This window comes from Somniosus microcephalus, chromosome 8 (assembly GCF_052327205.1).
Source record: "Somniosus microcephalus isolate GS21.2 chromosome 8, FLI_Smic_1.0, whole genome shotgun sequence".
Lineage (NCBI taxonomy): Eukaryota > Metazoa > Chordata > Chondrichthyes > Squaliformes > Somniosidae > Somniosus > Somniosus microcephalus.
Window position 1 is genome coordinate 143,954,240 of NC_140994.1, and position 27,084 is coordinate 143,981,323.

At 42.7% G+C, this 27,084-nt stretch overlaps 1 protein-coding gene across 2 annotated transcripts in view; it reads left to right on the top strand.

Moving 5' to 3' along the window:
- Positions 1-23,802, top strand: part of LOC147113847 (uncharacterized) — a 43,951-nt gene extending 20,149 nt beyond the window's left edge. Inside the window, exons 3-5 of one of the 2 annotated variants that reach the window (XM_085995207.1) lie at positions 12,385-12,468; positions 19,380-19,458; positions 22,082-23,802. In XM_085995207.1, the coding sequence (XP_085851333.1) occupies positions 12,385-12,468; positions 19,380-19,458; positions 22,082-22,166 (248 nt within the window). In that variant the 3' untranslated portion in view covers positions 22,167-23,802. The remainder of the gene's footprint in view (positions 1-12,384; positions 12,469-19,379; positions 19,459-22,081) is intronic. The other variant, XM_085995208.1, reaches the window with a different exon arrangement.
- Positions 23,803-27,084: the final 3,282 nt, after the last annotated feature.

Here is a 27,084-nt window from a genome sequence, read left to right on the forward strand (position 1 = left end):
TTGGTTACAGACAATTAATGCTAGAGGTAATAACATTGGTTACAGACAATTATGTAAGTCACTAAGAGTCTCTTAGTGGTTTTGCCACACTCCCAGGCATATGGCATTGCATCTCTGAAAGGGACCGCTACAAAGTATACTATAAATTCAAGTGTGGCCTGGGTTGAGTCTCCCTCCAATTTCCTTCCCTGGACAGAAGTGCTTAGCTGTCCATTTGATGATTGATCACAGGAACATGACTGAGTTTGGGAACATGGTGTGTAGAACATCATGTGCATGGATCATTCAGTGGCATCATGCTACTATCTAGTAAACTTTTAACTTTTTTTAATTGTTCTCGGGATGTGGGCGACATTGGCAAGGCCGCATTTACTTCCCATGGTAGTTGCCCTGAGGAGGTGGTGGTGTGCCTTCAGTTTGAACGACTGAAGTCTTTGTGGCAATGGTGCTCCCATGGTAGTGTCCATTAAAAAATAATTACCATAGAATGATGTCTTCAATACAAGTAGGCAAAGAATACTTTTTGATTCAGTAAACCATTGCAGTTAGGTAGACTATTCAGTACTGTGTTAAGAATCTAGTCTTAACAAGTGACAACACATTGGCCAGCAGATTTCCAGTGAGATCACAGCAGAGGAGGCCTAAGCTTTCTTTGTGGGACCCAGCGGCGCACTCTTGCTACTCTTGGCCCCACAAAAAAAGTAAAAACAATCTTTAAAACTTACCTTTTTGGCCCTCTCCTGGCCTTGATCCTCTTTGCCGCTGGGTTGGCCTGGCAGTAAACTCACTGCTGCTTTCTGCTCAGATCACCTGGTAAAAATTACAGCCGGGTCCTGATGAACTTGCCAGATCTCAGCAGCTTCAGAGTGAGCACGGAACTTGGATGATTTTAACTGTTCATCTGCCCGGGCAGGGCTATGATCGCCTCCATTGTCAGCATTCTCTTCAGACTGCTGCTGCTCCTCTTGCTGATCCCCTTACTGCCTGTTGGGGCCTTTCTCCTCTGTGTACTCTATGATTAAGCCACTTTGTAAGGCAAAGTTGTGCAGGATACCGTGCACAACCACAATCCCTGAGCTCCTAGCTGGGCTATATTGCTGGACATCCCCGATCGATCCAGTCACCTGAAGCTTACCTGCACCATGCCAATGGTGTGTTCAGTTATTACTCTTGACACACAAATGGATTTCATTGTACCTAACTTGTATCCTGGGAAAATGCAAAGCTATCATGAGTCATGACTATAGTGTTCTGGATCAAAGAGTGCTGGCACAGTGGGCCATGAAGGCATCGTGGCAACTCTTAGCAAGCATTCACTTGCATCATGCAGTACAGCAGGTTGCAAATGAGCTGCACATTGTGAATGTAAAATCCTTTCCTATTACGAACATACAAAATTGATGGGCAGGAAAAGACCATCTGGTCCATCAAGCCTGCCTCACACCATGATGGCTGGAGCATCAGGACTAAACACTGCTTCCCACCCCCCCCCCCCCCCCCCCCAGCCCAACCATGTCATCTCCTGGGAGAGGCAAAAATAAACAGAAAAAAAACCCCAGAGTTAATAAGGGAAAACATTCTCTGGAAAATTCTCCTTTGACCCCTTCAGGCAATTGAAACCAGTTCAGGAGATCAGATGGACCGAGTGTTGTCTATAACGTCACTTTCCTTCTATATGATGCCATCTCTGTCCCAGTCAAGAACCGGTCCAGCTCCCTCTTTTTCAGAAGCCATGTTCTGAATTTCTAACGGCCCCTTCCCTTTCCCAGTGATCATAAAGGGCATCTCTTACAATCCCTTCTAGCATCTTCCCAATAATGAATGTCAGGCATTTCCTAGCTCTGATTTGTCCGCTTTTTTGAAAATAGGAACTACGTGAGCTAGCTTCCAGAGAAGGGAACAATCCCTGACTCTATTGAACTATTGAAGATATGGGCAAGGGGCTCACAGAGCACCTGTCCCATCTCTTTAATCACCATTGGATGGATATTATCCGAACCCAGAGCCCTACCAATTTTGAGCTTTCCTAATCTAGCCAAGATGACATTACTATCTATTTTAATATTAATAATGCTATTCAATACAGACCACCCCTCCAACTGGAACATGAGCATCCTCTACAAGAGTATAGACTGATGCAAAATAGTCATTTAGCAGCTCTGCCATAACCCGAGAATCAGTTTAAATCTGCTGTACAGTGTCCTTTAGTGGCCCTATAAGGTCCTTAATGGTCTTCCAACTTCTGACATAGCTGAAAAAGCCTTTGCTATTACTGCCACAATTATGCACCATCTTCTTTCCCAGAGATCTCTTAGCTATCCTTATGGCTGTTTTTGCCTCCTTCTTTTCCCTGTTCTCCTGTGATTTAAATGCCTTAAATGTGTAGAATGCCTTCTGTTTCAATTTGATTCGCCTCTGCACATTCCTTGTCAACCATAATGGTTTTGTTTTGCCATGTGCCCTTTTAACCATTGGGACATACATGGCTTCATTCTGTTTGAGAATGGTTTTAAATAGCACCGTATGTCCACTGTACTCGATTGCCTATCTAGTATGGTTGCCCAGTCCACTTTTTCCAGATCTTCAGTCATTTTTGTAAAGTTAGCACACTTAAAATCTGGGACCAGAATTAGATTGGCAAATAAATTAAACCTAATTATTATTATTGCTGACCGCAGTGAGCAAGGGAGCATTTATTGCCACGAGTGTAATTTTTGTCTTCTTGAATGTTTGGGATCCTGCCATTCTGTAAAACTGCAGTGTCTGGTCATGCTACTGTTGTTGTCCAAGGAGAAGGAGATGAACTGTAGCAAACAATATGTTGTTGACTTGCTTAATGTATCTGTACACAGTTGATTGGCATGATCTCTCCAGTGACAGCCTGGAATAACTCTGTAGCACAAAAGTTAAGGAGAGCTGTGACCTTAATGACAATTGGAGGTGCAGTGCCTGTCCTGGAGATGATCTGTAGAGGTTGCAGCATATGGCATAATTCAGTGATGACGTCCTTGGTAAAGCAAAGCCTTTGCAGGCAGTGCTGTTAAGACAGTTGGGGAGATAGGAGTGCCTTGGCTTTCATATTTTGGTGTGGAGATACTGTGGATAGGTTCTGTTTGCCTCCAGTGTTGGCTGACTAGCCTGGTATCCCTCCTTTGCTCCTCCTTCTCTTCCAAAAAGCAAAAGTACAGGCGTATTTCTAAAGGGAATCCAATTGCCCCCTGAATGAAATGGTAGGCGAATAAAGATAGCCTCAAATCAAATGACACGAATACAGATGTTAAACTATTGGCAACAGAAAAACTCACCAAAAAAAAATCCCTTTCCCAAAAACAAGTCACAAATAGGTTTTAAGAAATGATGTAATTTCCACCTAATTTGCATGGACTGCCCAAAAATGGACAGGTGCTTCCTGTGCTTGCTGGAAGTGGCAATAAATAATGGGGTGGGCAACGATCCAGCGTATCAGAACTCTGGCCAATTTTCCAATTGGGTCTCCATAACGTGTATTAACCCAATTGTAAAATCTAGGGTACCAGGCTTAATAAGATGACACGGGGTATGTTTTAAGAGTGTGAATTAGACAATCCCAATGGGAATAGTTACACTGGATCTCCATCCACTCTGTGTCATACATAACCTCCAGTGGGCAGGAAATGCCGGCATAAAAAGCGCTTGTATGAAGTTCATGGAAAGGGTACAGTAATATCCAGGCAAAGGAAACTCAGACTTTTGTTTAGCTGCTTTTTCCCACATTTTTTTCCAAATGCACTCAAACATATATGTGCCAATTGTTCATTAATTTTGCCCTAGCTCCATTACTGGGTTTCCCAATTGGAATTCTTCATCCAGTGTGTTTGGAATGCAACTCAGGCTGCATGAGAAGTGCACTGTGCCTATCCACACACCCACATGTACCTCACTTTGGCAGACAATTAGTGTATGCGGAGTCCCCTATTATTAAAGGAAGCTGGGACAGCAGACTAGGTGGCACCAGTAAGATATACAGATGCCTAATTAAACATTCTTCTTGAGAAGCATTCCAATTACAGAAACTTTGTGATATCCGGCACCGACGGGACCGAGTTGTTGCCGTCCCATCAAAACTGCCGGACAAACCAGCGCTAATGTTAAAACATACGGAAGCTTTTGAGCTCCATATCTAGCAACAAACCCTGTTGCTTCTAAACAGTCGGCCGTAGCTTGCAAGCCTCTCTGTAGCTAAGCAACAGCTTTAGCTAGACCTTGCAGAGCCTGACTGGTGAAAAAAAAGCAACGAAAAGAAAAAAGTTTTACTGAACCGACTCCTGAATTTTGCCGGTGGCTCGAGCATTCTGGACAGTTAACCTCCGGATAAACCAAATTTTCCTGTACAATGTGTCATGGTTTCAATGGTACCGTATGAAAGAAGGCATGGCAGGGTGATCAACAATAACAACAACAACAAGCATTTATATAGTGCCTTTAACATAGTAAAATGTTACATAGCACTTCACAGGAGCGTTACATAGCACTTCACAGGAGCGTTATCAGACAAAATTTGATAATGAGCCACATAACCTAAAGAGATATTGGGACATGCTGGTCAAAGAGGTAGGCTTTAAGGAGCGACTTAAAGGAGGAGAGAGAGAGGTAGGGAGATGGAGAGGTTTAGGGAGCGAATTCCAGAGCTTAGGGCATAGACAGGTGAAGGCACGGCTGCCAGTGGCGGAGCGAAGGAAATTGGGATGTGCAAGAAGCCAGAATTGGAGGAACGTATGCTGATTGGCTACACCTGCCGAAATGCCACCATCCATATCGGTAGGCCCTGGCACTCCTACCTGGCAGTGATCATGGAAGACTGTCTTCACAAGGACCGGGTTGTTATTTATATTTGCAGCTACCATGCAGCATAGGGTTGACATATTCAGGGACAGTAACAGTTAGTTGTGACCTGAAACTTGTCTCCACTTTCTTGTAGGCATGCTGCAAAGCTTATTTTTAGATAATGGTGCCTTGGAGAGGCACAGAGGGTAACCGTCCTTGCAACAACCTCCGGCAGCACCACCAGCAGCCCCGTCAAACAGGGTGTTGGACTGCTTCAACATCTACCTGCAAACTTATGTCTGCACCTTGGGTTTCCATTCCCTTCATTTTTGTTTAGAACATAAGAACATAAGAAATAGGAGCAGGAGTAGGCCAATCGGCCCCTCGAGCTTGCTCCACCATTCAATAAGATCATGGCTGATCTGATCCTAACCTCAAATCTTCTATCACTATCCATCCACCCGAACCCATGTGATCTCCCGGGAGAGGCGAAAAACCAGATAAAAAACCCAATCGCCAATTTGGGAGAAAAAAATCTGGGAAATTCCTCTCCGACCCATCTAGGCGATCGAAACTCATCCAGGAGATCACTCTGTCCCTATATTTTCTACAGTACTTACCTTCTGTAAAGGCGATCTCCACCCCAGCCAGGAACAAGAATAAAACCATCTCCTGAAATCTAACACAGAATTAGAACACAGTAGGAGCAGAACCAGGCTACACGGCCCCTGGGCCCACTCCACTACCCACAGGGCCATGACCATTCCGAACCTAGACTCATGTCCAATTTCCTGCCCGCTCCCCGTAACCCTTAATTCCCTTTACTTCTAGGAAACTATCTTATTTCTGTTTTAAATTTATTTAATGATGTAGCTTCCACAGCCTTCTGGGGCAGCAAATTCCACAAACCTACCACCCTCTGAGTGAAGAAGTTTCTCCTCATCTCAGTTTTGAAAGAGCAGCCCCTTATTTTAAGATTATGCCCCCTAGTTCTAGTTTCACCCATCATTGGGAACATCCTCACCGCATCCACCCGATCAAGCCCCTTCACAATCTTATATGTTTCAATAAGATCGCCTCTCATTCTTCTGAACTCCAATGAGTAGAGTCCCAATCTACTCAACCTCTCCTCATATGACCACCCCCTCATCCCCGGGATTAACCGAGTGAACCTTCTTTGTACTGACTCGAGAGCAAGTATGTCTTTTCTTAAGTATGGACACCAAAACTGTATGCAGTATTCCAGGTGCGGTCTCACCAATACCTTGTACAACTGCAGCAATACCTCCCTGTTTTTATATTCTATCCCCCTAGCAATGAAAGCCAACATTCCATTGGCTGCCTTAATCACTTGCTGCACCTGCATACTAACTTTTTGAGTTTCGTGCACCAGGACCCCCAGATCCCTTTGTACTACAGTACTTTCCAGTTTCTTGCCATTAAGATAATAACTTGCTCTATGATTTTTCCTGCCAAAGTGCATAACCTCACACTTTCCAGTATTGTATTCCATCTGCCAAATCTCTGCCCACTTACTTAGCCTGTCTATGTCCCTTTGCAGGTTTTTTATGTCCTCCTCACTCACTACTTTCCGTCCCATCTTTGTATCATCTGCAAACTTTGATATGTTACACTCGGTCCCCTCCTCCAAATCGTTAATATAGATTGTAAAGAGTTGGGGACCCAGCACTGACCCCTGCGGAACACCACTAGTTACTGGTTGCCAGTCTGAGAACGAACCATTTATCCCAACTCTCTGCTTTCTGTTAGAGAGCCAATCCTCCACCCACGCCAGAATATTACCCCCAATCCTGTGATTTTTTTATCTTGAGCAATAATCTTTTGTGTGGCACCTTGTCAAATGCCTTTTGGAAGTCTAAATACACTACGTCCACTGGTTCCCCTTTATCCACCCTGTATGTTACTTCCTCAAAGAACTCAAGCAAATTTGTCAAACATGACTTCCCCTTCATGAAACCATGCTGAGTTTGTCCTATTAAATTATGTTTATCCAAATGTCCCGTTACTGTCTCCTTAATAATGGACTCTAACATTTTACCAACCACAGATGTTAGGCTAACAGGTCTATAGTTTCCAGCCTTCTGCCTACTACCCTTTTTAAATAAGGGTGTTACATTAGCAGTTTTCCAATCTGCCGGGACCTTTGCTGAGTCCAGAGAGTTTTGGAAAGTTATTACCAATGCATCCACAATCCCTACCGTCACTTCCCTCAAGACCCTAGGATGCAAGCCATCAGGTCCATGGGATTTATCCGCCTTGAGTCCCATTATTTTACCAAGTACCACTTCCTTAGTGATTTTAATTGTATTTAGCTCCTCCCCCTCTAGAGCCCCCTGTTTGTCCAGTGTTGGGATATTCTTAGTGTCCTCTACCGTAAAGACTGATACAAAATAATTGTTCAGCGTTTTTGCCATCTCCATGTTTCCCACCATTAATTTCCCGGTCTCATCCTCTAAGGGACCAACATTTACTTTAGCCACCCTTTTTCTTTTTATATAACTATAGGAACTTTTGCTATCTGTTTTTATATTTTTTGCTAATTTACTTTCATAATCTATCTTCCCTTTCTTAATCAATGTTTTAGTTATTTTTTGCTGTCTTTTAAAGACTTCCCAATCTTCTATCCTCCCACTAGATTTGGCTACCTTATATGTCCTTGTTTTTAGTTGGATACTATCCTTAATTAATTTACTTAGCCACGGATGGCTATCTTCTTTTACACCCTTTTTTCCTCAGTGGAATATATATTTTTTGGAAGTTGTAAAATAACTCCTTAAATGTACACCACTGATCATGTACCGTCTTACCCTTTAATCTATTTTCCCAGTCCACTCTAATCAATTCCGCTCTCATACCTTCATAGTCTCCTTTATTCAAGCTCAGCACGCTTGTTTGAGATCCAACCTTCTCACCCTCTAATTGAATATGGAATTCAACCATGTTATGGTCACTCATTCCAAGGGGATCCTTTACTAGGACATTTTTAATTAATCCTGTCTCATTACACAGGACCAAATCTAAGGTTGCTTGCCCCCTAGTCGGTTCAGTTACATACTGCTCAAGAAACCCATCCCTAATACACTCAATGAACTCATCCTCAAGGCTGCTCTGCTCAATTTGATTTGTCCAGTTAATATGATAATTAAAATCCCCCATAATTATAGCTGTTCCCTTATTACAAGCCTCAACTATTTCCTGATTAATACTCCGTCCAACAGAGTTGCAACTGTTCGGAGGCCTATAGACTACGCCCACTAGTGTTTTTTTCCACTTATTATTCCTTATCTCCACCCAAACTGTTTCACTATCCTGCTCCTTTGACCCAAGATCATTTCTCTATTATAGTGATTCCTTCCTTTATTAACATAGCCGCCCCACCCTTCCTGCCTGTCCTTCCTGATTGTTAAATAACCTGGTATGTTTAATTCCCAGTCATGGTCACCCTGCAGCCATGTTTCTGTAATGGCCACAAGATCATACCCATATTTTGTTACGAATGCTACGTGCATTCAGATAAAGAACTTTCAAATATGTTTTGCAACACTTAGTTCCTGTTTTTTCCCCTTTTAGTACTTTACTTTTTACTCCATACCTTCTGTCCCTTCCTGACACGTTCTGTTTTTTTTAATTCCCCCACTGCTACCTAAGTCTATGATCTTCTCCGTTGTCATTTCTATTATTTGCTCTCTAGAAACCTCCCCCCCACTAATTAGTTTAAAGCCCTCTCTACAGCCCTAGTTATATGATTCGCCAGGACTCTCGTCCCAGCACTGGCCAAGTGGAGTTCGTCCCAACGGAACAGCTCCCTCCTGTCCCAGTACTGGTGCCAGTGTCCCAAGAAGCAAAACCCATTTCTCCCACACCAGTCTTTGAGCCACGCATTTAACTCTTTAATTTTATTTATGCTAGCCAAATTCGCTCGTGGCTCAGGTAATAACCCAGAGATTATTACCCTTGAGGTTCTGTTTTTTAATTTGACCCCTAGCTGCTCATACTCCTTTAACAGAACCGTCTTCCTTGTCCTATCTACGTTGTTTGTACCAACATGGACCACGACAACTGGATCCGCCCCCTCCCACTCCAAGTTTCTTTCCAGCCCAGAAGATATGTCCTTAACCCTGGCACCGGGCAGGCAACACAGCCTTCGGGACTCCCGCTCTTGACTGCAGAGAACCCTATCTATCCCCCTAATGATACTATCCCCTACCACTACAACATTTCTTTTTACTCCCTCCACTTGAATGGCCCCCTGTACCACGGTGCTGTGGCCAGGTTGCTCAACCTCCCTGCAGTCCCCGCTCCCGCCCTCACAGGGAGTAAGAACCTCGATCCTGCTTGACAAGAGCAAGGGCTGCGGCTCCATCAACACTGCCTCCTGGATCCCTGTACCTGCCTCACTCGTAGTCACACCGTCCTGTCCCTGACCATGGATTACATCTGCATTAATTAATTTCATAGGTGTGACCATCTCCTGAAACATAGAGTCCAGGAACTTCTCCCCCTCCCTGATGTGTCGCAGTGTCTGAAGCTCGGTCTCAAGCTCTTTAACATGGAGCTGGAGTTCCTCTAGCAGCAAACACTTAATGCAAATGTAGTCACCGTGAGCCTCAATGGGGTCCACCAGCTCCAACATTTTGCAACAGTGACACATCACCTGTTCACCCATATCTATGTAATTAATTAAATTTATTATTATTAGTTATGAAGACCCTCTGCCCCGATATAGATGATACTATTACACCACTATTCAATAGGACTTACCAACTTAAAGGAATAAAAGAGAAGGAAGAAAACCAACCAACCAGCTGATCACCAACCTCCTCCTTGAATACTGTCTGTGGGGCCTGTTTGGTTGACTCATCTCGCTGCTCCGCTTCCGCAGTGCTGTCTAAGCCTGGGAGTGGGGAACAAAACAGAACAAAAAACACACCCTCACCTCCCGCTTGCCCGAACTCTCCCTCTTACCAAACTCTAGCAGCACTCAATGCACAGCACACTGTGCACAAGCACTAGTCCCGCCCCTTTTATACCTGGATTCTACTTCTGGTTTAAACTCCCCAACAGTTTAATATACACTTAAAAATTAAACTCACTTCAAATAATTAACTTTTTAACACACTAAAATTCACAAAATACACTTAAATGACTTTTCTCCCTCTTACCAAACTCTAGCAGCACTCAATGCACAGCACTAAGTTCTAAGTCCCCTCCTTGTTCAGCCTTGGCCAAGGCTGCTACTGAGTTCAGTTGCCTTTTGAGCCCACCCAGAGGCTTTCAGAATTTTTGTCACCCTGTTGTTTCCTTTTTAATTGTCCCCATACCTTTACGTTTCACTTACATACAGTTTTCCACTTAGCCACGAGTGAGCTCCCTGCAAACGTCCAACTCTGATCATGGTGCCATGTATAATTATGATAATGAATTGGCTCCGGAAAATTAGGTGCAAATGATGCACTTCCATTCAACTCAGTGCAAAGGATGGGGGTGAATTTCCGGAGGGGGGTTTCTCCTGCACGTCCACCATAACTTTGGTGGAAGAGCCGCAGAAACCCCAGAAAAATAGCGTAAATGCTGCTAAGGGTTTCCGAGGCTCTTCCGCCAAAGAATTGGCAGAACTCCTGCAGAAATTGAGCCTCCTGGTCTCTAACCATTTGGGTGGAAACTGCAGCCATATTGGATGATCAAATCTTACTAAACCGTATCAAAGCATTGCAAGGAACACGTGTGATTATCGGCAGCTTACCATGCAGCATGAGCACTTTGAAATCGTATTACTTTATTATTTCGGCATTGTGGACATTGCAGCTTGCGCTTTAATCAAAAGAGCAACTTCAATTCTAGGCAGCATATTTTACCCAGAGCCTTCTGGCAAGTAGTGGGCACAATGAAATGAAAAATCTCGTGCAATGCTTGTTGAAACTATTGTGTTATTGATGTTGCTACTCATTGAGACACAGGCAAACCGGTTTAACTTGTAAATGAATTTAAAATTCTAACTTATTGGCTGGGCAGTTTTATTCTTTAAGACTAAGTTTGCTCAACCTTTTACGTCAATAAATCATCACATCACTTAATATAACATTGACATAACAGTGATTCATGGGTTTTCTGCCTCTATTATGTGAAAACAATACCCCTTTAAAGATTATTTGAAGGGAATGGCAGTTCTTCATTGATGATGTTTTTGAACTAACTAAAATTAAAACTTGTTTTTGTGGGGCAACATATTATTTAATATTAAATGTAGACAGAATTACATGCTAGTTTTCTGGACAGGATTATGCAGTAACTATTTGAATATATACATGGATCTGGTTGAAAAACATAATTAAACTATCCTGCTCATTTAAGCAGAGGCTGGTCTAGGCTTTCTGCCTCTTCCTGCCGATTGAACTGTATCTCTGAAGGGGCAGGACTTCTGGCTCTGGGGCCATTAGCATTCTGGAGGTAGACCCCCAGCCTCTGTGAGGGAGCCTCAACAAAAAGAGGGCAGAGTTCCAAGAAGCAGGCCTCAGGCACCTGCTGTAGTATGGGATACAGGAAGTCTTTGCACAACCTGAAAAACTAGATTTTTTTCCACAAAATTTAGCCTCCCTATCTTCAGCCCATGGACATGCTCTGTGAGTACAGTGAAACCTGTATAAATGAACCCTCCCCAAAAGCAGGCACCTGCAAAAAAACAAACACTTACTGAGAGGCCCAAATAGCTTGCATTGTAAAATATACAAATATACAAGAGGAACTCTGAAACCAGACACTCGCAAATTGCGAAATACGGGCAGCTTTCAATGCACCAAGCCCTTTTACAACTTAAAACATGGGACACAGCCTGTTGCAAAGCTGCGGTATCTGGAACTTTCACTGAGTCAGGATCAATGATGTTTCTCCTTGCAGCGAGCTTCCTTTCTGCCCCCAGATTTTCATCAATTCGGGGTATACCAGTCAGCGCGAGGCAGCAATGGGATTTGTGAAAGAAACGGCTTTTGTGGAATGGGGAACTCTTTACCTAGTTTGCATAGCGGCAGGGAAAACACTCTGGGCTGGATTTTCTAAATGGAGAAGAGTTGGAGGGGGGACTGCTGCTTGTCATGTCAATGTCCCACCTCCCTCCTCGTCTGACCAACCAGAGGGATTTTCCCCTGATTGACCTTGTTAAGCCCGCCCTGTGGGCTCAGCAGGTCAATTAGGGAGGAAGTCACTGACAGAGCACGTCAACGTCAGACGTGCTATCTGTCAAGACCTCTTGAAAGAAGAAATATCAGCATTTGACAGCTCTGTGAAGCTGTCAAACACTGACATTCTCTGTAGTTTTATGAGTCCTTGTGTTCAGGACTCATCAAACCTTTCAATTTTGTCAATTTCAGATGGCTGTTGGTTTGGAGGATCCAACAGCCAGTCTGTGAAATTGACAATGAGGATGTCGGGTCTCCTGATCCAGAGAGGATGAAGGCTGTAGGAAGAAAACAAGGTAAGTGAACATTTTTTTACACTTATCACTCACCTTACATACTTACTACTCCACACTTGCACCCATCACCCACCTCTACATCTTACTTCCAGGTGCCTCCGACTGCCGCAGACCTCCTTCACATCTCCTCCAACCTGGCGGGGTTCTCCGAGGTTGGGAAGCCTTCACCCGTGAAGGTAAAATGGCACTAACCCTTTTTTATGCCTGTTAACAGTAGTTAATGCCTTTCCCGCCTCCAGGAGACGGGACCCGAAGCAGCACTTCTTTCCGCCTCCTGGCAAAAGGGCACAGAGGCGGGATGGGGGCGGGTTTGCCATCTGCCCCCACTTTCTGCTACTTTACCAGCAATCCCGCCTCCTCAGGGCTTGGAAAATCCAGCCCTCTATCTCTGGGATTGAATGCTTGCACGGCTCTATCCCAGGGATAGAGTGGTTTCTTTGCTGCCATGGATGCTGGGTAAAGTATTCCCCATTCTACTAAATTTTTTTAAAGTACATACAATGACCATTTTGAAAATAAGGACTCCTGCAAAAAAACAGCTGATACCAGTCCCTAAGGTGTCTGTAATTTACAGGTTTCACTCTTATCTGCACAGGCCCAGGCTGCCAGGAAAATGTTTCCTCTCCCTCCAGTCAGTCATTGAATACTAGATGCTTGGGCCAAACACACTTTGTATCCAGCATTGAAACAGTGCAAATGGCAGAAAACATGGTGAAGAGTGTATTTCCCTCATTTGCATAATGTTTACATATGCCTGCTCTCATATTCTGCATCTGTGGGATCGACCACTGGAAAATGTTAGGGAGGTTTCAATTCCTCCTGAGGATTGTGTGTACATGTAGGGGTGTCAAGTGTAATGGTTTTGCATTTGGGCTGATAAGTGGCAGGTAACATTCGCACCACGCAAGTGGCAGGTAATGACTATCTCCAACAAGCGAGCATCTAACCACCAGCCCTTGACATTCAACGGCACTACCATAGCTGAATCTCCCACCATCAACATCCTGGGGGTCACCATTAACCAGAAACTTAACTGGACCAGCCACATAAATACCGTGGCAACAAGAGCAGGTCAGAGGCTAGGTATTCTGTGGCGAGTGTCTCACCTCCTGACTCCCCAAAGCCTTTCCACCATCTATAAGGCACAAGTCAGGAGTGTGATGGAATACTCTCCATTTGCTTGGATGAGTGCAGCTCCAACAACACTCAAGAAGCTCGACACCATCCAAGACAAAGCAGCCCGCTTGATTGGCACCCCATCCACCACCTTAAACATTCACTCCCTCCACCACCAGCGTACTGTGGCTGCAGTGTGTACCATCTACAAGATGCACTGCAGCAACTCACCAAGGTTTCTTTGGTAGCACCTCGCAAACCCGTGACCTCTACCACCTTGAAGGACAAGGCCAGCAGGCGCATGGGAACACCACCACCTCCAAGCTCCCCTCCAAGTCACACATCATCCTGACTTGGAAGTATATCGCTGTTCCTTCATCGCTGCTGGGTCACAATCCTGGAACTTCTTCCCAAACAGCACTGAAGGAGTACCTTCACCACTTGGACTGCAGCGGTTCAAGAAGGCAGCTCACCACCACCTTCTCAAGAGCAACGAGGGATGGACAATAAATGCCGGCCTTGCCAGCGACGCCCACATCCCATGAACGAATAAAAAAAATGTGTCTGCTTTAGGTTGTAAGGCTTTTTTTATTACTTTGATGCCTAGGTCAGTTTGTCATCTTTCCTGGTAGAATGACTGAACTTGCGTGAAGGAGGAGGTAACAATACTTGTGTGGGACATGGGATAGGCTTTGGGAGGGAGCATTATTATTGTTTTGAGAACTTCATTGACTTTCTATAATGCTGAACTTGGTGTTGGGTATGAGAGGAGGAGGCATAGTTGTTGGATAAATAACTTGTAAATAGTGTGTGACTCCCAAGTAAAGGGAGGAAAAGACCGGGTCCAATTTCTTTAACAGCACAAGCATCATGTTAAGTGATTTTACCCAACTTGAAAAATAGTAAATTTGTGTGTTTCTCTCGTGCAAAAAAACTCAAAAGTGCAGTTTCCATTCTGTACAGTGAGGTAAAATTTCCTTGGGATGGTAGTGACCAGCAGCGCTGACCCTGCCAGAGTTCGCCTTGTTTTGGAAAAATATATAATTTTTTATTTGTAGATGGTGAAAGGCTTTGGGGAGTCAGGAGGCGAGACACTCACCGCAGAATACCTAGCCTCTGACCTGCTCTTGTAGCCACAGTATTTATGTGGCTGGTCCAGTTAAGTTTCTGGTCAATGGTGACCCCCAGGATGTTGATGGTGGAGGATTTAGTGATGGTAATGCCATTGAATGTCCAGGGGCGGTGGTTAGACTCTCGTTGGAGATGGTCATTGCTTGGCACTTGTCTGGCGTGAATGTTACTTGCCACTTATCAGCCCAAGCCTGAGTGCCGTCCATATTAATAAACTCACATTTCTTCGAGGGTTCAGGCAACTTCCCTGACTTGGCCCTCAGCTGACGGGCCCATCTTGAGGCCGGTATTGCTCACACTGGCCATACCTTCATCCACACGTACAGCATGTCCTGACTGAGGCACTGGAGCAGGAACTCCCAGTGGCTCCACCCTCTTGGCAACATTTTCCTTGAAAAGGGCGGGTTTCGCCATTTTCCATTGTCTGGGGGAATCCTGCTGGTCTCCCTCCAGAATTATGTCAGAAGATCGGTGGAACCCCTGAGTAATTTAGGCGCAGCATTTTTGCCATCACCATTTAGAGGAAGAACCTTATTTTAGGTTATGGGGCCACTCCCCAAACTAAACGATTAAAAAAAACTGCTGTAGGACTCGTATGTCCAGTCCTAGTACATCCCAATGGCAGTATTGCTGTAGAAAAGGAGCAGACAGATCAGATGAGGACTGAAACTGGCCAGTGAGGAAATCTGGTTTTGTTTTGCCAATACGTAATACTAAGGAAGAGAGAGAAATGTGGAGAAGGGTATCGAAGGCAGGGTGATTTAGAGGGCCGTGTGTGTATGTTTATTCCTGATATGTTTTAGTTGGTTTTGTAGTCTAGTGTTAAAATTGTATGCTCAGTCAGCCTTTCTTAGCATGTTTTCTTTGAGCTATATAATGGTGTTTTAACAGAGTTGTCACTTTTGCAAGGTCAGATGCTGAATCTAATGCAGAGGTGACCGGTCGTAATAGTTTTTCAGTGTTTACACTGGAGAAATAAAATGCAGTTAATGACACTTAGTTCTTATCTGTATTAAATTATCGTAAATTATCCCTGCAGTTAGAGGTAGCTTTGCGTCCTTGGAATTGAGGTGCCTGAGGGAAATTTGTAATCCCTCCCCCAGTTTTGTACTAATAAATAAGCAGTGGTTTGTAAACCAGGAGAAAAACTGGGAGAATAATAGGAGATAGTGGAGAGTCTCAAAAATTGAATACAGACAAAAAGTACGTTTTTAATCACAACAGTCCCATGGGGAGGGTGATGCGGATTGGGAAGCAGGGCCATTTCCACTTCATCAGCCATCAAGTTTTGATGTTGACAGAAGAATAGTTGAGGACCTAGAAGGTGCTAGATGAAGCATGGTACAGTACTTGGAGCCATAGAATACAAAAGCAAGGAGACTGTTAAATTTGTACAACTTAATTAGTCTGCAGTTGGTATATTATATACTGTTTTAGGTACAGCATTATGGGAAGAACGTAAAAGCAATGGAAAAGACGTAGTGTAGATTCACCAGAATGTTACCAGGGATGATGGGTTACAGTTTTAAAGAGAAATTTGAGAAGTTGAGGCTTTTTTCACGAGCTAAGAAAGTTGATCAGTGACTTGATCGAGGTCTTCAAGATTATGAAGGGTAAATAGTGAAAGATTGTTTCCATTTGTCGACAAGATAGTAACAAGATGGAATATATTTAAGACAATGGTAGCATAGTGGTTATGTAATTTAGAAAGCTAGCCTAATAATCCAGAGAACGTGAGTTCAAGCCCCACCATGGCAATTTGAGAATTTGACTTCAGTTTAAAAAATCTGGAAATAAAAAGCTAGTATCAGTAAAAATGACCATGCATTTGTTAGATTGTTGTAAAAACCCATTCTAAAGGAAGGAAACCTGCAGTCCTTACCCGTTTGGTCTATACGTGACTCCAGTTCCACACCAGCGTGGTTGACTCTTAAATTCCCTTTGAAATATCCTAGCAAGCCACTCAGTTGTATCCAAACCATTACAAATAAAGACTGCAGTGGTTCAGGAAGGAAGCCTGCCACCAGCTGCTCAGGGCAGCTAGAGAAAGGCAATAAATGCCAGCCTTGCCAGTGATGCCCACGTCCTAAGAATGAATAATAAAAAAAAGTTAGAGAAAATTACACAGAGGGCAGTTAGAAAATGAAATTCTCTTCCACAAACTGTTGTTGAAGCAGAGTCCATGTTTCAAGGGAATTCGATAGCTACTTGAAAAAGAGTAATATTACAGAGTTTGGGGATTGAGCAGGCGGATGAGATTAGGTTAGGTGGTTCACGCAAAAAAGCACCTGTGCAGCCTTGATGGGCAGAATGGCCTGTTTCTGTGCTGTAACATTCTATCAGCAGTGAATCATAGAAGCACAAAGAGTCCAACAAGCACCAATTTAAAAGTACAGAACGGATGTAAGGCAGGCAATGGATATATGTTAACCTACAGTAGGATGTCAGGTGACCAGCACGCAGACTGCTGTAGAAACACGATGTAATGTAACAGGACAGCACCAAGTGGGAAAATCACGTACAGGATATAGGCTGAACATCTGATAGGGGCTTGGGCCACGATGGAAGACCAGACAAGGCAGACGAGCAGCAGGGAGCGTTGGCCAGTGCAAGACATTGAGTGAAGCAAGCTTCTATTTTCTAGGAGAACATAAGAGCTAAACATAGCATAAAAGAACAAAGGGGGCTAGTTTTAATCTAACCAACTGGCAAGAAACTGATGAGATAGGATCTGAAGCCCGTTTTACTATCGCCCGATTTTACTTTACACAATGGAAAGTAAAATTGGGCATGGTGTAAAACTGTCACCGTCAGTTTGCGCCAGTTGTGTTACGTTAAAATTACCCCTAATATCATTTAGCCTATCCAGTTCGGTCCTTCCACAAACCAGGAACCCCTAGATACATAAAAGTTATAAAGCCAAACTGTAGCATAATTATCCAAGGTACAACTTTGACCTACTGTCCTCATATATCCCCCCCCATCCCATTAGCTAAGAAATTTATGTGTCTCATGGAGTATTGATTAATCTCATTCTCCACCTATCTACAACCTCTAATCCCATTCTCAACCAGATATTTAGGCAGCTCCTTTCTGAAGGAGTTGATCAACACAACGTGAACTGCTTTCAGTGTCTGGAAGACTGAAGGGCCTTCAATAACCACAAAACTAGAAGTTATAGACTTAAACAAGTTGGCTTTTAATCACTAAGATCAGAGCTAACATCTCAACACGCCGACTGGTTCACAGGAATGAGTCATACAGATCCTGGGATCTTTATGTAAGAGAAGTCAGGGGCGGAGCCAAGAGCCAAGACCTGGAACCTCCCAGGTTAGTCGGGAAAGAGGAAGTGAAACTATGCACAGTGGGGGAGGGTAATATACATGAGTGCAAAACGAATACAGGATCAAGACGACACAGATTTCATTACAAAGACATAGGCCACGAATTTCCTTGGAGCTGCTCCTGCTCTGCTGCCGTAACTTCCCGGGAAATGAGGCGGAAACCCTGTTTGCGCATGCAAATGGGATTTCCTCCACACTGCTAGCGGCATTACAGCAGCCGAGCGGGAGCAGCTGTCATGAGAAATGGAGTGGCTGCAATAAAATCACAAAAACGGTGTAGTAAAGGAACTAGAAAATGAGCAGAGCCAGAATACTCAGCCAATAGCTGGTCTACCAACAAGCTACAGAAGGGACAGCATTGAGTTAAAGTAATGGTAGGGCGTTGTTGAAAGAGAAGTTTGACTTGATGATATCAAAACAAATAGAGTAGCAGCTAGAACTGAGACCATTTCCAAATATTTAAAAGCAATTGTATAATAGTTAATGGCTTATTTTTACACTGCATGGTTGTTCTATTTAATGTAATCCAAACACAGCTAATATCGGTATTATTAATATAGTTGCACCACTCTCATGGACCAACGCTTATTTATTTTATGTTTCAAAACAGAATGTTAAAGGGGACTCTGCCCTGAAACATTTTGATTAACCTTCCCAAGCTCGACTTGGTCTTAGACCTTGCTTTGAGTCATTAACATTCATATTGGAATTGCTTCTACAGACATGCACCTCTAACTTAATTTTGATGTTATGTTCTCTTTTTTTTCTTTGGTACAGCAATTTAACTGTCTTAGGGTGTTACTGTATGGAAAATACAGCCATCAATACTGGGGCTAGTTCAGTCCCCTATTTTGTGTCCGGGTAGCTGTAAGAACAGTTAATGCAGATTTCAGAATTGGAGTCGGGGGCCCTGATTTTAACTCCAGGTGGATTCCCCACTCAGGTCTGAGTTCAAATTACTGTCTCAATGATGTCATCGGGTCGCAACATGCATATGTAAAAAAGGACCCTGTTGGCTCCAGGCACATGTCCTTGCTGCCTGCTCAGGAGAGCAGGGTAAAATTGCAGATGTTGTGATCATGGCGGCTTTCAGACAGATTTCTGCTGAGCAAGTAGGGTTAAAATCACCCCCAATCCTGATTTTCATTATGGAACAATTTGCAATTTTTTTTTAAATTTAAAGTTAACCTTAAATAAAGAATTCTATAATTATGAATGAATATAACTATGTTTCCTACACTCATAATTGCACAAACCTAAGACTTGCAAAAATCTTCATTTACATACAAAATAGTATTGAACAACTGAAGCCAAAACAGAAAAACATTCCAACAATAAGTAATAAACTAAATACACAAGTCAAAGGACTAATAGAGGTTTAGTACCATTTGGGTAAATAGTGTTGCTATTTTAGATTATTTTTGTGAGGTGGCCATTTATTTTAAGCAACATAATACATATTTAAGGTATTAATAATTTTGTATTTTTATTAACAGGAACAGCTTTAACTGTTGTAGTGTCTTTGATTCTCGTCGCTGTAGCATTACTGGGATTGGTGATGTATTTGAAGAAAAGGTAGGTTCATGCACTTTAATAAGGGCAGCAGAATAACACTAACCAGAATCCGTAAGAGAATACCAATATGTCTATTTACTTATTTTTCTGGAAAGACATTGGCCTAGAAATTCATCTTGGGCGGTGGCACAAAATGGGCGGTGTCGGATCGACTGACCGTTATATGCTGCGCTCAATATTCACTTTCATTGACTGCAAGATCTGAATACCAGGTGCTACGTATAATGGGCAGCCAACCTGAAATCACCCATGCTGCGCCACTGCCAGAGACAAATTTCTAGGCCTTTGTGCTTATTTAAGTGGGGAATGTCAATGCGGGAACACCTTTGGCACCCAGGATCTGTATCTAGCACTCCTGGATTAGTTATAGTGTGGGCTGTACTCTCCCTACACTGTCCTGTGAGGCAAAGCCCAATACAGGCAGATATTAGACAACTGGGATGGAGAATAAAAGTCTTTCTACTCTGCCTCAACCCCAGTCTCAAAAAAGCCTCTGACTATACTATCGTGCATTTTTATATTTCCCACATCAGCCACCCTTATGCCCTGTCTGAGTAAAACTGCCTGTAACAAACTCTGGGCAGTTTTGTACTGTTGTCTTGCGACTACTAGGAACTGGGTTGAGCTGCCTGAACTTGTTTAATGTAGAATTCTCGCAGCTGCCAATGAGAGGAGACCTTCACGCTATTAATCTGGGTGAAATCCAAACCCAGTTCCCAAAAATGAAAGGATAATGATAATAGCTTTTCTCACTGTAACTATATTGAATGATGATCAGCAGCTGATTGCCAGAAAATAATATACTGACAATGCACATCTTAGATGATTCCCATAAATTGATTCTACTAATACTGCACATTTACTTGTCAATATTCCATTTTGTTTGGCTCTCAGTATTGCTGTTTCTGCTTATTAATATCCTCTCCAGTATGTTTAAGCACTTTTATGTCTAGGCCAGGGGATTTTGAGCTATTTGCCTCCGTGGACTGCTTTGATGTCTCGGGGACTACAAATAAAGTTTAAATCTATGTTGTTATTAATTTATATACATATATCTCAAGTTGCTAATACTAAGAGATCTTGGTGTTCTGATTTAAAATTTATTCACCAATCAGGCAACAGAGCTAAAAACAGTCCTTTCTAAATCTCCAGGCCCACGAATTTCAAACAACAAACCAACAATTTTGAAATATAAGCCTGATTGAGGGTTGCGTTTCCTGATTTTCAAGCACTGCATTACCATGGCTCAAGGGCCGCATGCGACTCATAGGCTGCAGTTTGGACATCCCAGCTCTATCCGTCCTAAGTCAAAATATTGGGGTTGAGCTTCTGTTCGGTTGTGCAGGTTTTTCTGGGGCAATTCACCCAAAATCGGTGTAACCCTGCAAAAGATTGTGGAATTTTAAGCGCAAATTATGTTCAGCGTAAATTGATTTTCCACGATATTTTGCGCTAGTTTAAAAAACATTGCACAAAACTGGCCACAACCCAGGGCGAATTACTAGTGGGAGTTTCCTCTAATTGCACTCTTTTGCAGGCCTTCCAGGAGGCTCCAAAAAGTAAGCTGGCTCTTTTGGGCACAAGAACACTACTAGGCACACTTTAAAAGATTTTGAATGTAATTTTTTTTTTAAATACTGAGAAACTGACTAATGTACCCCAATATAACTAGCAAATTGTTCTGTATATTTTTGAAAAGTAATTTAAAATTGGGTTATTCACAGGTGGTGGATTGACACTGTGATGGAAAAAAAAAAGCTTATTTTTTGGGATAAACTCATTTTCAGCTGTATTAATCAAACTGCACCAAGTTACCACTCGTAAATATATCAAGGAATATATTTTAAAGCACATTTAAAAAAAATTATGTTCTAAAACGCTGCCCGATTGTGCTGGTTCATGGCAGGTTTTGTGTTCGTGAGTGAGTTTGAGAGGAAACTCAAGGAAAAAAAACACTTCTCAAAACGGGGCAATTTTGGGTGCATTTTGGGGCTGGATTGCGCCCAAAGCAGAAGCTTTATCCCAATAGGCTGGGTAGTCCTGTAGAACAAAAAGTAAAGCTCCTAACTCCTAATAAAATGACAGCAGTGTCTAGACTTTGAGCTGCACGACATTGGAATCCACCTACCACTGTGTACAAGCGAGTTTCACTTGTTCTTACCTGGGCCATCAGATAGAGCTCTTTGTTGTGGTTAGGACAATGCATTCTGTTTAGTGAGATTTGACCTAGATTACGTTTGATTGAAAATCCAGACGATAAAACATTTCCATTTCCTTCCTCCACCCATCAATTCTAGTTGAAACAACATTAAACAACAATTGTGACCCAATTAAACATAATTATTTTTGAATTAAAAAATTGAAAGATTATAGTTCCTGTTTTCCAAACAATTGAAACCAAGAACTATGACAGGCTAAATACATTAGAAGACTGGATTGAATCTGTTTTCGAGATTATGTTCAGTGCTGGATGGCCAATTTACAATCACTGATTTACACTGGTTCAGTTTGAGCATGCTGAGCTGAAGGTGATTTGTTGTTGCTAGTGAAATAAGAAAATGTGGACTCTCATTCCCACCGCCAGGAGCAGAAAATAAAAAGTCCTTTTTTGTTTTATTTGTAGGAGAGTGTTCTATAGCCGCCTACAGGAAGACAATCCAACTGGATCCTGGAGCAATTACAACAACCCCGTGTTTGAAGATTCATGACAATTTTTTTTAATTAATTTTATTTACAATAGACATTAAGCCACAAATGTACATAGCAAGGTACTTTCTCAAAAAACACATTAGGTTCTGAATACATTTCCTTTTGTTTGAAGGTGAAAAACAAAAAGGGGGTGAAATTAGTCTTGAGCGCGCGCAAAAATGGGCAATTGCGAATCAGCAGCCCGGTTTACACCCCACTTGATTTTCTTTTGCATTGGCTTCAGTTGCCCATTTTACATTACTGCCCTAGGCCTTATACCTGTAATTTATTTTGTAATTCTCAGAATCAATTTGAGCGTTCTTCACAAAGTTTAAGTTAACAGCATCAAGTGTACTTGACCAAGCTATCAAATTACAGTGGCAGATCCTGTTGTATAGCTGCAACCTAAGCTGATGTTTTATATATGAATCCTGTAAGCTTGTTTTTTTGCAAATGTAGGCTACATTCTCTCCAAATCTGCTTAAGCAGGATATTGGCTGTGCATAGTTGAAATGCACTTTGCTTTTTGCTGATCCAGATAATTTTACAGTGTCAAGCTTCGCTTTTTTTTAACTAGTCAATGTGGTTATTGTTACGCACACACCGCAAATTTAACTGATTCCAAACTAGCGTGTAGAGAAACAGTTACTGTTCCTAAAAGGAGTATGAAGCTTCAGTGTTTTAGTCCTCTACTAATGTTTTAAAAGAAACAGCAACTTAGTGTGTTCGAAAGATAAAGGGCTGCTCTCCTGCTCCTCCCGGCCTGCAAGGATTGCTCCCTGAGGCTGTGGCCACCTCGTTGCAGCCACCGGGAATCCCGAGCCCTGGAATCCCTGGCCGCCTGCAGTTAAAGTAGAAGCCCCGGGCCTCATTATAATACTTAAATTGCCAACCCGCCTCTTGGCAGTCCGCCCCACCCTCCGTCCCACCTGAGTTAAAGGTGAAAGTAGGCGGGTTGGGGCTGGGGTTCAGATTTTTTTCAGCTTTCACTTCTCTTCCTTTCCCCCCCCCCCCCCCCGCCCCTCCCCCACAACCCACCCGCTCTTACCTCAGAAATCTCCGACCAAACACATTGTGACCAATATAGAGCAGGCCAACCTTGGATGCACAGTATTAATGCTAAAGTTTCACCAGATAACGGAACTTTGATTTCAGGCAAACTTGACTTATTACTGATGCATGATTATAACATCAGTCAAGTTACCATAGATGTAAAGACTGTAGAGTTGACCTAGAATAGTTAAAGTGGATTCCAAACTATTGCTACCTTTTATTAAGGACTTTAGCTTTATTCCATGAAAATACCTCAACTGAAAAGGATTATTAAGCTATACAGACGGTCAGGAATCAAGATGTATACATTTTAATTATAGATTTATACAGAAAAGAGAAACATGATGGTGCTTCTTAAAGATATGTCAGATAATCATAACCTATCCTACTTTCTTTACATTGCTTCTCTAATATATAGCAGGTATTGATGAGGTGTTTGTAGTGTGAAAAATGACAAATATATTTATGATGTGGTGACTGGGTTCAATGCTTGGCTTGGAATTTTTAAGGAAAGTCTGTCAGATATATGTTTAAATGTATTATGAAATAATATGCTTGTAAAGTTTTTTTTGAGGCTTTTGTCCAATAAACATTTAAATGTAATCATTTTGATATGTTATCAATAATTTAGATGTGATTTATATTACCAATTATCTTGAGTATTACAGCAAGTATCATGGGTACAGTGAAGAATATTGGGCTACAATTGCTTTAGCAAAATAGCGCAAATACATTTTGAATGTTTGCGCTGTAACAGTGTTGGCACCAACCACAGGTTCCAATGTTTTCTTCCTACACTTGCCAGCAAAGAGTGGAAGAAGAGCTGTCCTCCTTTGTGCTCGGGTGTCCAAAAATTCAACAATTTCTCAACTGAGCCTTGGTGTGCTTCACATCAGCTGGCGAGATGAGAGTTCAGCAGAAAAATCTATTTGTTCTTACAAAAGGTAAATCGTGCTTGACTAATCTACTGCAATTTTTTGAGGATGTAACTGGTAGAATAGATAAGGGAGAACCAGTGGATGTGGTGTATTTGGACTTTCAGAAAGCTTTCAATAAGGTCCCGCGTAAGAGATTAGCGTGTAATGTTAAGGCACATGGGATTGGGGGTAAGGTACCGACTTGGATAGAGAACTGGTTGGCAGATAGGAAGCAAAGAGTTGGAATAAACGGGTCTTTTTCCGAGTGGCAGGCAGTGACTAGTGGGGTACCGCAGGGATCGGTGCTAGGACCCCAGTTATTCACAATATAAATGATCTAGATGAGGGAACTAGATGTAATATCTCCAAGTTTGCAGACGACACAAAGCTGGGTGGGTGTGTGTGCTGTGAGGAGGATGCAGAGAAACTCCAGTATGATTTGGACAGGTTGGATGATTGGGCAGATGCATGACAGATGCAGTATAACGAGGTTATCCACTTTGGTGGCAAAAACAGGAAGACAGATTATTATCTGAACGGCAATAGATTGGGAAAAGGGGAAGTGCAACGAGACCTGGGTGTCCTTGTGCACCAGTCGCTGAAGGTAAGCATGTAGGTGCAGTAGGTGGTTAAGAAGGCAAATGGTATGTTGGCCTTCATAGCGAGAGGATTCGAGTACAGGAGCAAGGATGTTTTGCTGTAGTTGTACAGGGCCTTGGTGAGACCACACCTTGAGTATTGTGTGCAGTTTTGGCCACCTTATCTGAGGAAGGATGTTCTTGCCATGGAGGGAGTGCAGCGAAGATTCACCAGGCTGATACCTGGGATGGCAGGAATGACGTATGAAGAGAGATTGGGTCGATTGGGCTTGTATTCGCTAGAGTTTAGAAGAATGAGAGGGGATCTCATTGAAACTTATAAAATTCTAACAGGACTAGACAGACTAGATGCAGGAAGGATGTTCCCGATGGCTGGGGAGTCCAGAATCAGGGGACACAGTCTAAGGATAAGGGGTAAGCTATTTAGGACTGAGATGAGGAGGAATTTCTTCACCCAGAGAGTGGTGAACCTGTGGAATTCTCTACCACAGAAGGCAGTTGAGGCCAATTCATTAATATCTTCAAGAAGGAGTTAGATATATTTCTTAAGGCTAAAGGGATCAAGGGATATGGGGAGAAAGCAGGGACAGGGTACAGAATTTGGATGATCAGCCATGATCGCATTGAATGGCGGAGCAGGCTCGAGGGCCAAATGGCCTATTCCTGTTCCTATCTTCTATGTTTCTATGTTCTATATTTTATGAAAAGATAGGAACAGAATAGATGTTGCTTCCTAGTGTAAACACAAGCAGTTTGCCCATCGTGCGTACATTATCCTTTATATACTGACTTTTTCTGGCATTTTGCAGGTGATCAAGTTATGTCATTTTCTAACAAGAATATAGTTATAGTTTTCAATAATGAATTATTTGTCAAAATTATGAACCTTAAAATTATAAAGGGAATGACAATAAAGAACACTGCTCATATTGTTCAACATTAACATATGAACCTTATTTATTAAAAACATTGGCCCAGAAATTCGTGTCGGGGGCTTCCCGCGGGTGCAAGCCCCCGACCTACACTTACCTAGCGCGCCGGCAGTTGAAGCCTGGGTCTGCGTGGATTTCCTGTCTGTGGCCCGGTTCAGCTCCCGGCGTGCTGTGCTTGCATGATCCAGCGGCGTACTTAGTGCGATGCGTCGGCTGGGATCACGTGAGCACTGGGCAACCAATCGGAGGATGCAAAAGTTCATTCATGAGTTTGACAGTAAGAACTGTCAAACTCATGAAAACTCCGGGCACCCAAAACAGTACTTAAACTTGAAATAATTTTTTTTTTAAATCACACTATTTAAATGAACTATAAATAACTTTAAATAACTATTTTAAACAATAATTTAAATTTTTGAAAAAAAAATTTTATAAAAAATCGGGGCTAAAAATACACTTACCTTACTGTAAAGTCTTTAAAAATAATAAACCTGTGGAAAAAAAAATTCTAATTTTAATTAATAGACCACTTACCTTTAAAAAAAATTAAGTCCTTACGTCTGCTTTTTTAAAGTGTAAAAAGTGGAGGCCTTCACGCACGGGCAAACCTGGAAAAAAAAAGGAAGTTCAATGCTCACGCGCAGACTCCTGCGTGCACGCGTTCGACCATTGAACCCCTTGGTTCAGAGGATCAGAAATGCTGGTTTCCCGCGCATGCACTGTGCATGCAGAAAACCGGCAATTCCATCGGTCCCACGCGTGAGTACACGGTGCTTACTCACGCGTTGGGACACTAATTTCTGGGCCATTGTTGTTGTACTTAGTGTTTAATGTACTTTTTCAATAAGAAACCAAAAATTCCAAATTCCACTCTTCCCCCCCCACCCCCTGACTTTTTGGCCCCAAAATGAGTATTCAGTTTGGTCCAGGCCTCTGCTTGTCTCTGTAACCACAAGAGATGCACAAAAGTGATTGATTATGATTCACCCATCCTCCGATTGATGGTGACCTGACTGAGATCAGGTCCTCATTGGGGCCATTAATACGGTCTGTGCACTGTGCTGGTACTGACGCATATAGAGTCATAGAGTTTTACAGCACAGAAAGAGGCCCTTCGGCCCATCGTGTCTGCGCTGCCCATCCATCCCTGTCTAGTCTAATCCCATTTTCCAGCATTTGGTCCATAGCCCTGTATGCAATGGCATTTCAAGTGCTCATCCAAATGCTTCTTGAATGTTGCGAGGGTTCCTGCCTCCACCACCCTTTCAGGCATTGAGTTCCACATTCCAACCACCCTCTGGGTGAAAAAGTTCCTCCTCAAATCCCCTCTAAATCTCATGCCCCTTACCCTGAATCTATGCCCCCTTGTTATTGACCCCCCCACTAAGGGGAAAAGTTCCTCTTTATCTACCCTATCTATGCCCCTCATTATTTTGT